This window comes from Arachis ipaensis, chromosome B1 (genome assembly GCF_059453495.1).
Source record: "Arachis ipaensis isolate K30076 ecotype BB chromosome B1, ASM5945349v1, whole genome shotgun sequence".
Classification (NCBI taxonomy): Eukaryota; Viridiplantae; Streptophyta; class Magnoliopsida; order Fabales; family Fabaceae; genus Arachis; species Arachis ipaensis.
The window spans coordinates 139,266,835-139,278,339 of NC_142436.1; the positions used below are offsets into that span (position 1 = coordinate 139,266,835).

Genomic DNA, 11,505 nt, shown 5'->3' on the forward strand with positions numbered 1-11,505 from the left:
CGTTTTTATTAATCAAATTATTACAATTCAAATTAATTTCAATAAAATAATTTAAAATTATAATTTCAACCTTATCACGTGTATAGTATGAGTTATTGAATAATTTATTATCATGTACATGACACGGGTTATTAAACAATTTCTCATGTGTTTTTTTTCTCCAAAATAAAAACATTATTTTTACTTATAATAATTATTTTTTATCAATTCTTTCATTTAAATACTAATATTATTTATTAATTTTTTATTTTTATTTCTCACATTTATTAAAAATTCCTTTTTAATATTTCAAGTATTAATTATTGTTATTTGATTAACTTATTTTAGGTATTTAATTATTAAAATTTTAGGTATTAATTATACCTCAATTACGATATTAAGACTTTAAATATGATCTCAATTTAATTTTGGATAATATATATATATATATATATATATATATATATATATCTTTTTACCTCATTATTTTTCTATTACATAACATATTTATTATTATATTTCAAATTTAGAGTTTCCTTAATAAAAAAAACATGGAAACATTCCAAACATAATTACCGGTAATTCTTTTTTTTTTAGTTTTTAAATATGTTATTTATTTTATTTATTTAGAGTAATAACTAAATTTATTATAACTGTATTATAATTATCTTTAAACTATTAATATTATTAATATATTTTTAAAATTATTGATATATTATTAGTATATATAACAAGAAATAGTAAATTTCTTCTCATGTTTATCATTTAAAAAATTTATAATTTTGACATAGTTTTTATTCGATTTTTTTTTTCATACCTAATGGCTACTGACTACGATCCTATCAATATCACCTATAGTAGATTATACGAAGAGAAAGTATGGAAAATAAAGACAAAAATTATAAAGTTATAAAAAGTCCCAACCAAGTTTGACAAGAGTAAGACGACTTACATAGAAATAGTTCTAATAGATGATAAGATTAGTTGATTCATTTACTAAATTTTTTCAAGTAATGCTAAGTTCAATTTATATATATAGAGTTTAATTTCGATGCACTAACAATGTAAAGCATTTTACACAGTCGTGCAATCACATCCGTTCTTTTGGATGACCATTCACGCGGTCAATGTGAAAGGTATTTATTTTTATTGATGTGTCATTACATAATTGGATGCACGTGTAAAATTTTACACTATCAGTGCATCAAAATTAAATTCTTATAAATATTTGTAGTTTATATTTTAAGTTAATTTTATAAGTACACCATTTCACAAGTCAAAGATAATTCTTTTTAGGTTTAATTACTCTACTGGTCCCTATAGTTTCGCAAAATTTTTAATTAGGTCCCTATACTTTTTTTTCTTTTAATTGAGTCCTTGCACCAATTTTTTTTAATTGGGTCTTTACACTTTTTTTTCTTTTTATTTTGGTTCCTGTACCAATTCTTTTTTTTTAGTTGGGTACCTATAAAATTACGCCAATTACTACTAAGAAGGACTTAATTGAAAAAAAATATTTGGTGCAGGGACCCAATTAAAAAGAAAAAAAATATAGGGACCTAATTGAAAATTTTACGAAACTATAGAAACCAACACAGTAATTAAATCTTCTTTTTAATAGCTTTGTAAATGTTAATAGCTTTTATATTTAATTTATTTTGCAATATTTGAGAATGAATTGGTAGAAAGGAAGGTCTATATCTTCTCAAATTTTGAGATTGAGAAATCAATCGGAATATATCTTCTGAGTGTACACACGTACAAAATATCTTTTAAGAAGGAGTCACGTATAGTACATACGGTCGATGATCGTAAAATTCCGGATAATCATTTTAATTTGCTTGCCCATGCTGATATATTTAAACAAACAAATGAATGATTCTACTTATTTGGTACGTAGTTAATTTATATTAACCCACATAAAATTATTTTCTTTTTAATTTTAAGTTTTGCCAAAAAATTGTATAATAGCATCATTTTATCGATAACAAAAATTTTAACAGTTTATTTATGAAAATATTTGAAATTGTATTGTGACTTTTTTTAAAGATATATCCTTTTATTAATATACTATTGTTAGTTTTATCATTTAACATAAAATAAATCAGTAAATTCTCTTTATTTATACACGTATAAAGTTATAATTTCTTATATTATTCACTCATTTGACTGGAAAAGAAAAACTTATATCATGGTCAAAAATAGAGAGAAGTGACCCGTACATTGTGATTGATCTTCATGATTTGCAGTATGTAAAATTTTAATATTTTAATATGAATATTTCTTTTGGTAATAATTATGTGTTGTGGTGCAATTTTTTTTCTTTATGTATTACTACTTACTTCTCTTAATTCTCGCTTCTATTCAGAAATGAAAAAAAAAATGCACACTGTGAGATCAATTTACAATCCAATTACTTGATCATCTATGTGATCAACATTGGTAAACATATTGGTTTCGCATTTATTTATATATTTTATTTATTTATGTTATATTTGTAATTATATTATATCTATTTTTATTAATATATTTTTTAAAAAATACCATTAATGTTAGCACATAGTGTATTAAATAAATTAAATGATAAAAACACATAACTATTTTCTTTTTCAGTCAAGATACAGTAAAATACTGTAATTTAGACTTGCAATATCAATATATTAATAGTAAAGTGGAGAAAAAAAAAATAATATCATATCAAAGAAATTTTTTTAAATCATAATTATAATTTATGATTGACATAATTTAAATATTTTAAACGGAATAATACATTTAATATCATATTTAAAAAAACACGAACAATGCACATCATATTATTTATTTATTAATTAAATTATTACAATTCAAATTAATTTTAATAGAATAATTTAAAATTATAATTTTAATCTTATTGCGTGCATGACACGAATTATTACACCGGTAGACAAATAAAGTTGAGTGACAAATTAGGTTAGGTGAATTCCTTTCTTTTTATATCAAAAAATTAAAAAAAAAAATAGTGATTCTATTTTTATTCAATTTTAATTTATATTTTTGTCTTTTATTTTCAATTTCAATTTCAATTCAATTCATCTTTTTTCTATGGCAATCCTTAACTTCTTGTTAATCTTTCTATCCTAATCATAGTGTAAGAGATCCATGGAAACATCAAAGTGAGGTTTTCACAGCTAAGTGGAACCTCTCCTTTGCAGATAAGGGGTGAGTAATTGGAGATAGAAAGCATTTGGTCCTCATCAACTTTTGGCCTTGATGAATGGAATAGGAAACTCGTTGAACTTGGTGTTGGCTTGACTTCAAGGCCACCTGTGTTATCTTTCATTGGTTATATGCATCCTATTCCCTTTGGTATTAGATTCCTCTCCTCTATCATGCACTATTCACGAGTCTCTTTCTGCTAAAGCTATGAATTTGAATTTCCACCAGTCATGATCACCACTTCTGTTCATAAATATCCTTGGTCTTCAAATTCCATTTCTATTTCGTTTTAGGTGCTAAACGATGAGTGCATATTGATGCTAAAAGTCCAAACATGTGACACGACTCACAAGATAAGATACAACTGTGCAGCCATCCATTTAATATGGTGAAAACCCATACAGTATCTTATATCTTTTACAAGTTACAAGGGACATGAGAGAGGTACTATATAGAAAAACCTCACACGATAATAAGCATGCATGCATGCATGTACATGTACATAATTTGCTAAGCAATTGGTTATTCCTTTCACCCTGTCATTAAAAGCCTAACTAGCTAGGTTCTTCCCAACCCCAACCCCAAACAGAAGCAATAAAAAGGAAAGGCTTAACCCTTTGTTGTTTGTGCCTATCTATTAGAATACTGGACAACCGTCAACTACAATTCCTGGTGCAGTTGGGCAAGTAGCCAATGGACAATGGTCAAGCTCAGATCCCCACCATTTCAGGTTATGGCCTGCATTCTGCAGAGCAAAGAAGATAAGAACGCCCATGAAAGCAGTGCCTGCATCCAGTGCTGCAGATAGAACATAGTTGTACTTCTGCCACCATCGTTTGTGGTAGCGGAACACGAAGAAATTGAAGATCATTCCTGTGATTAGCCAGCTTGAAATGTTGGTGGGAGTTGCAGGTGGCATCCCGGCAAAGCCATAAGATATAACAGGGATGTTTATCAGGGGAATCCACTTCTTGTCAGGGAAGATTTTGCTCAACACCCAAACAGGAACCGGCAACACGGCTCCAATCAGGAATAGCCACACCAGGTTTCGGTACAGCCCGCCGGGACCGAACAGGCGCCTTGGTCCGATCAGACCCCATATAACCGACGCATCAAAGGTTACTCTGTATTTGGGGCAAGTCCAAGGACTGTCATGGTGGGCCTTGTCATCCATGCATAGTTCCTTGATGTTATCCAACATCCACCAAGCCACTCCAAGGTTTACTATAGCAGAAATTATAGTTCCCACCAGCTATTTTGGAAGGGCAAAAGAAAAAAGTGAGTAATAAGAGTAAAGAAAATTTATAGAAAAGAAAAAGGACGCAAAGTAGGAGACTCGTACCTGAGCAGTATACATGCATCTTGGAGGAATTTTCATGTACTGTCCGAGTTTGAGATCTGACAAGAAAGACAGAGCATGGACAGTGCTGATTCTTCCATAAATTTTGAAGAGCAAGTTTGCAATTGGTTTTCCGGGAAGGACATAACCAATCATGAATTGTGCTATAATGTCATATCCAGGTTGCTGTTAAGTAACAAGGGAAAAATTCATGTTAAAGCTTGAATGCTCATGGATTCCCACTTTACATTAATGGAGGGACATTGAGATGATAGAGATGGTAGAAATACCTGGTTGGTTGTTGCCTGGATGACACCAATGGGGAGGGTCACAATAATAGCTAGAGCAAAAGCAAAGATCATTCCCCACCATGGAAGTTGCACATCCGTTTTCCACACAAAAGACATCAGCAGGGATAGTGCTATGCTCCCAAATAACAAAATCAGGAACCACCATTCGGGTACTTGCTTATAAGCTTTCATGAGTCTACCATGGACATCCAATTTCACATTATTCATTGCTGATTTGCTCTGCCTCAAAATGTCACTGGGAAAAGGAAATTTATGGAAGATCAATCCAACCATCTATCGAAGTGATTCATTAATATAAATATAAGAGAGAACAATTTGTGAAAGGCTATGATAGCAGCCTACCTGCCATAAAACAGCGCAACATGAGTGAGGGTTGCTGTAAATCTTGCAAAACCTGATCCAATTGATAGTGCAAACAGAGGGCTAAGGTATAACTTCCCATATTTGTTGTATGCATTTATGTCAAGATCATAGTTTTTGGTTAAGATCTTGGTGGTGTCATACTTCTGTCCGGTGGCCGTGAACAACTGATTAGAAAATATAGGGAACTTCTGCGCATCAAAAGTATTAAACTTCCAGTAACATATGGGCACGATTATGTAGATGAACATGATGAATCCAATTCCAACATTAACAATGGAAGACCATGGAGTAACAAGAGGGCTGCCATGGTAAGCTGAAATGCCAGCCCAATCAAAACTGAAGGCACCAATGCCGAGTCCATGATAGGCCGATCCAACTTGCTGCGCTGTGATGCTATGTGGCCATGCCCAGCACACCCATGAGAAGAATGTCAATACCATAAGCAGATATCCAGGGAGAATATAATACAAGAAGCTCACTCCCATGGCAATGAGGAAAAACTGCATCCTTGAGAGTCCTTTTGTTTTGTGGTCCTTTTCATGGAGTGCCCTGTAGCACAAAGGTACTGATGCAATCAGAATAACATTACAAAGGGAATAATGCACAAGCAAATATGACTACTAATTATTGGACTTTTCTGTTGCATAGATTCATTTTGACAAGATTCTAAATCATTGCCTACATGCAAAATCTAGAGAAGTCAATTTTAAACATTGAGAGTAAAATATTAACAAATCTTCCACTTGAACTTTTTAACCTTTTCAATGTTATGTCTCTCCTCAAGAAAATATTGCACCAATGTAACAAAATAAAACAGAACTAATAGCATAAGCCTTTCAGCATCAGCAGTGAAGATGCCTTACTCCACAGGCGTAAGGCATCTAAAAGAGCCCAATTGTGACGCTTGTTACTTACAACTGCCCGGTTGAGTCCACTAAGGCTAAAGAATATGTTTGCGTTTCCCATCATATGCTAGTGATAAGAATTCCAAGTCAATGACAAAATTGATTCGTGTTATCATTTGATTATTTCCTTATTCAGTTAGAACTTGGAAGAAATGTCACGGCTCCAATTGGGTTGATATCAAACGAAACAAATATTTCCTTAATTGTTTCAAGTCATTCTAAAGTTAATTTGTGATGTCCCAAATTCTAAAAATGCAAGAAATGCAAACTTCTGTGGAGTTCTTCCTCAACCAAAGGGTGGTCCATGGTTTTGTAAATTGGTGAATTCGTAATGAATATTGAATAGGGAATATTAGCACACTACCAAGGTCCTTATGAAACCGTAACATGGAAGGATGGAAGAAAGAAAGAGAGCAGGAAATGAACCTAAAGAGAGAGACTTGAGCAAGGTTTGCTGGCCACCACATATCAACAGGATCAACCAGATACCTCCTCAAAATCCCAGCCCATCCATACCCCAATACCTGCAACGCAATTCAGAACATTTCACTTTTTAAAAAGGAAAACTTTCCACAGCAGATTGAGACCAATAAGACCAGAATATTAACTTCAAAGATATAATAATAATAATAATAAACAAATCCAAAAGAGAAGGACTTTTACTATTGAAAATTCGACTAATCTGTCACACTTTTTGCATCTATTAAAAAAAACCAGCAATTCGAAGATAGGATTGTGTATATAAATAAACAAATACAGGAGAACATATTTTATTGTCGACGATTAAAAAAGGACAGATTTTGAAGACAGATTTCATTTATATAAGGGGAAAAAACAAAACAAAACAAAACAAAACAAAGAAAAAGAAGAAAAACAATTAGGATTACATCCTGGCATCTCCATCCAAACAAAAATGAGCAAGCAAGAGCTCCAGTGATTGAAAATGAGGGCGAAGGAAAAGATTAAAAACCTGGGTAGTTAAGACAATGAGGAGAGCACAGAGGAAGGTCAATGATTGTTTGTAATAAGCCTTCATAACAGTGATGGCACCAATGGAGTAAGCATCTCCGCCACCAGTGGAAACACCACAGTTGGCGAAGATGGTGATGATGACGTGTTCCTTCATGTTGAAAGGGCCAGGATTCAACGAGAAGCGCCAGCCAAGAAAGTTGTACTGGTCTGTGGGGAGAGTGGCAGCCATGAACCTTCCTATGGGAAGAACAAGGATTTGCATGAGGATGGCGGAAATGGTGAGAGGCTGAGTCCTAAAGGTGAAGAAGGTGTTGAGGAAGATGAGGAGCACGCATGAGGTTATCCCAAGAAACCAGGCTCTGAAAGTCATCACCGGAAGAGAAGGGTCGTCGGTCTCCGGCACCACAAGAGCCACCTCCTCGATGGGGCATCTTTCGTACGGAGGGTCTCCTCCGTTGGCGGCCTTCTCGGTGTCCGTGGGATCATCGGCGTGGTTCTTGGTCGCCATTGGAGAGAGGAGGAAGGGAAAGAGTGAGTGAGAGTGAGAGAGTCAGAGAGAGTTGATGTGTTTTCTTTGCCGTACTTCGGATACATGGAGCTGTCTCTGCCTCTCCCCGCTCCTTATAAAAATACTTTCACATTCCCAAAATGCCCCTATACATTTTTCTAAATATAAAATTACCTGTAATTAATTAGAATACTTAAAAAGTTATTTGTGAACATTAAATAGAATTATATATTTCCATGTAATGATTTAAGTTTAGTTTTGTAATTATATTAGTTGCATGCTAAAAATTAGTTATTAAATTAGTTTATTTGTATACAATATATATTAAAATATAAAATATATATTAAAAATAAATAAAATAATATATATATTAATATAAAAATACATAATAACTAATTTTTGTGTGTACATAATATTTTTTTAATTTTGATGCATTATAAAATTTTTTATATAATTATTTAATTATATCTATTTTTGGATAATATTTACACATTTAATATAAAAAATAATTATTTTTTTAATATAAATATGTAACATTATATAATTAAATATATATATTTTTTATAGAGATGATATATTAAAATTAAATTCTTAACTTTTTAGTAAAACATGTTTATATTAATATAATATAATAAATTTAATTTTGATGCAATATCAATATAAAGTAAATACATTCTATTACATAATATTATATTAGTAAAAATAATTATGTAATTAAATTATTGTGTAAAATATTTTATATTATTAATACATTAAAATTAAACACTAATATAATTGTTATTTAATTCTTTTAATTAATTTTTAAAATATTTTATATAATTATTCAATTAAAATAATTAATAATGTACAATTATTAATCCATATTATAGTGCTACTTAAATGGAAATAAGTCAAATAACAAAATAAGAATGTGGTATGACTAGCCTGGAAACTCTCAAACTAGGGAAAGACTTTAAATTATAACCAGCCACTAATTGAAGTCGGAAAGCCTCGTCGGGCGAGTGAGAGCACGTTCTGAGAAGAGGGTCACACACTTCTCCTTCCGTTCTCAGTTAAAGGGGGTGTGCCATGTCAGATAAGTAGGACCCGCAACTGACGCATGGAAATTCTCTCCATGCCACGTCGGCACAATGTAACGGTTGCTCGTGTTATTCTCGTGTTGCCTGCATGATTACCAACTACTTAGTGGAGTCCACATGTTGCACCTACGTGGACCATAGTCTTCGGTTTATTCAGACACTTAATGGTATTTCTCTAACAACATTACTCAAATCTAGGAAGAGATTTTTTAAATCTAGTAAGAGTTTAGACAACATATTAAGATTATTAGATGTTAAAATTTAATATATCATAAAATTTAAGTTTTTAATATATTTATTAGAATATTTATAAAAATTAACAAGTTTACTAAATTAAGTATACCATTCTTATTTCTTCTTACTCATTTAAAAATTAAACTTATCCTCATGACTGTTAATAAAAGAAGTTAGAAAATTAATAATTTTAATTTGAAAATAAAAAATTAACTAACATTAACTCAAATCCAATAATAAATAGTCACAAAAAAAATCCAATAATAAATAACATTTATCGCTAATAAACAGTTGTGATTATTGGAGAAAAACAAATTTAAAAAAATGGCCTTTCGCTAATTAATTAAGAACTAATAATTAACAATGAGAACATTCTTACATGTACAAATCAAATGTAATAACTACTAGACTAGTTTAGTCTGTTTAGACCCGTTTTAAACATTATTTTCCCTTAACAAAAGTTAATAACATGGAATGCCCTTTTAGAGTTTTATCACAAGAGAAGGATCTAGTTAAACGTAGTACAAAAAATAATTAAAACACGCGATGAGATTGATCTTAATCAACCGATAGAGTCCATGGATACTTCGGACATGGGAAATCCTAATGAACGTGTGAATACAAAAATTATGTAAAAGATTCACTTCTGACTCTCTTTGGATCTCTTGACTTAAAGGAATTCCATAACTTTGATCTGGATGATGATATGGCAAAAGATAATTCCAATCTGGAAGACCGATGTATCAAGAAGACAATGACCAACACAAAAATGTTAGAGTTTGATCCTTATCGGATAATTCCAGTCTCAAAGGAAGAATTCGAAGATTGGTGTAAATTTTGGAAAAACGTCTTTATTGTGAAAATGTTGGGAAAAACGGTTGGTTTGACTTTCATGAAACAATGTCTAAAAAGAGATTGAGTAAAAAATAGTATGATTGATATCATTGATTTGAATTGTGATTATTTTTTTGTTTATTTTTCAGATGACGAGGACTACTCTCATGGAAGGACTATCGATGATTGTGGGTCACTACCTCATCGTTCAAAGATGGAGATCTTTCTTTCTCACGTTTAAAGATATTGTCTGAAAGATTGTTGTATGGATTCACATTCATAATCTGCCCATTGACCTTAATATTCAACGTTTTCTATTAAAGGTGGAGTCAGTCATTGTATATATGTTCAAAATTGATCGTATAATTAATTGCTATACACTTAACAGAAAAATTTGCTAGAAGATGTGTGAAGATTGATCTTGCTAAAAACGGTGCCTCGTATTTCTGTGTTGGATAGCGAACTAAACATTGAGTATGAAAGGCTGCATCAGATTTGTTTCTCTTGTGGAAAATACAGGCATCGCCTTAACTCTTGCTACGAGAACTTTGAAATCCAAAAGTCGCTACAACCAACAAAATTCAGGTGACATAGATATGACTAGAGAAGGGGCTGCCGTTGATGGAAAGGAAGACCAAAATAGAAAGAGTAACGCAGGAGTTAATGCACAAAAGTCTAATACAAAGGAATTTACGAATTTTGGCTCATGAATGTTGGTCAAGAGGCCAATTGGACGGAAAAAAAAATTCTTTTTTAAAAAAGAAATGAATCCAATATGGTTATGATTCGAATTCCAATATAAAAAAGAAGGTAAATCTGAATTCTAATTATTCGAAAGAAGGTTCACGTTTTAATGCTCTTTATGAGGAATGGGAAGAAAATTATGAGAACTATTGAGGAAAAGGGCAACAGTCCTAACGATCCTGGGATCCAGATTGTCCAGGCCCAAAGCGGCCTTAAGAAGGGACCAGCTTCTCAAAAAAAAAAATCCCTTAAGATAAATACTCTCAAATACCAATCAATCCAGAAGAAAAATTCAATGTCAAAACGGGGCCGCAAAAAATGAGAAGCTCACACTCATTAGAGGTCAAAACCATCGGAAACAAGTAGCCATTCTTGTCGACTCTCCAAAATCTTTCTTTCCACAAAGATCTAAATGCAGGAGTCTGAATGTGGAGACTATGAAAGTGGTAATGCTTGATAGCATGCGCCAGCTACAACAAGAGCAGATGGATGCCTTCCTAGCGATGAAAGATTCTGGCAAGTGTCTCGATCAACACGTAGTTAAAAATGATTTTTTCATTCACAAGATGGTAGCGAGCTCCTTCTCTGGGACCATCTTGGTCTGAAATAAAGGTCGAATGCTCAAAACTGATATCCAAGTTTTTTATGACCTACCTCTTCTATATCTTCCTTATGAATATTTAATATTATCAATTAGAATTGTAGAAGCGTTGGTATTAAATGGTTATCTTCGTTAATTATAGACTTAAGACGTGAAGTTGATGCAAACTTTCTGCTCTTGTTCGAAACTCATCTAAGTGGGATCGGAAAAAAGAAGTTAGGAATAAATTAGATTTTGATGGTTGCTTTGTTGAAGAGGCTAGTGGCCATTCTCGCGGTATCTGAGTTTTATTAGATTCAAGTATTTAAAAGGTTGACATTCTAGATCATAATAGACAGTTCATTCATCTTTTGATATCTTGTAATAATTCGGCTCTTTTGTTACTCAGAACTATATATGATAGTCCCCAAAAAGTGAATAGAAAATTTTTGTGGAATAATT

General features: G+C 31.9%; 1 protein-coding gene across 1 annotated transcript; it reads right to left on the reverse strand.

The window, feature by feature from the left end:
* Positions 1–3,528: 3,528 nt before the first annotated feature.
* OPT3 (oligopeptide transporter) lies at positions 3,529–7,709 on the reverse strand. The gene is made up of 6 exons (XM_016340311.2): positions 7,063–7,709; positions 6,519–6,616; positions 5,167–5,736; positions 4,804–5,059; positions 4,517–4,699; positions 3,529–4,426 (listed from the first exon to the last, which is right to left on the reverse strand). Exons 1-6 carry the CDS (start codon positions 7,570–7,572, stop codon positions 3,812–3,814), a joined length of 2,232 nt encoding a protein of 743 aa, XP_016195797.1. The 5' UTR covers positions 7,573–7,709; the 3' UTR covers positions 3,529–3,811.
* Positions 7,710–11,505: the final 3,796 nt, after the last annotated feature.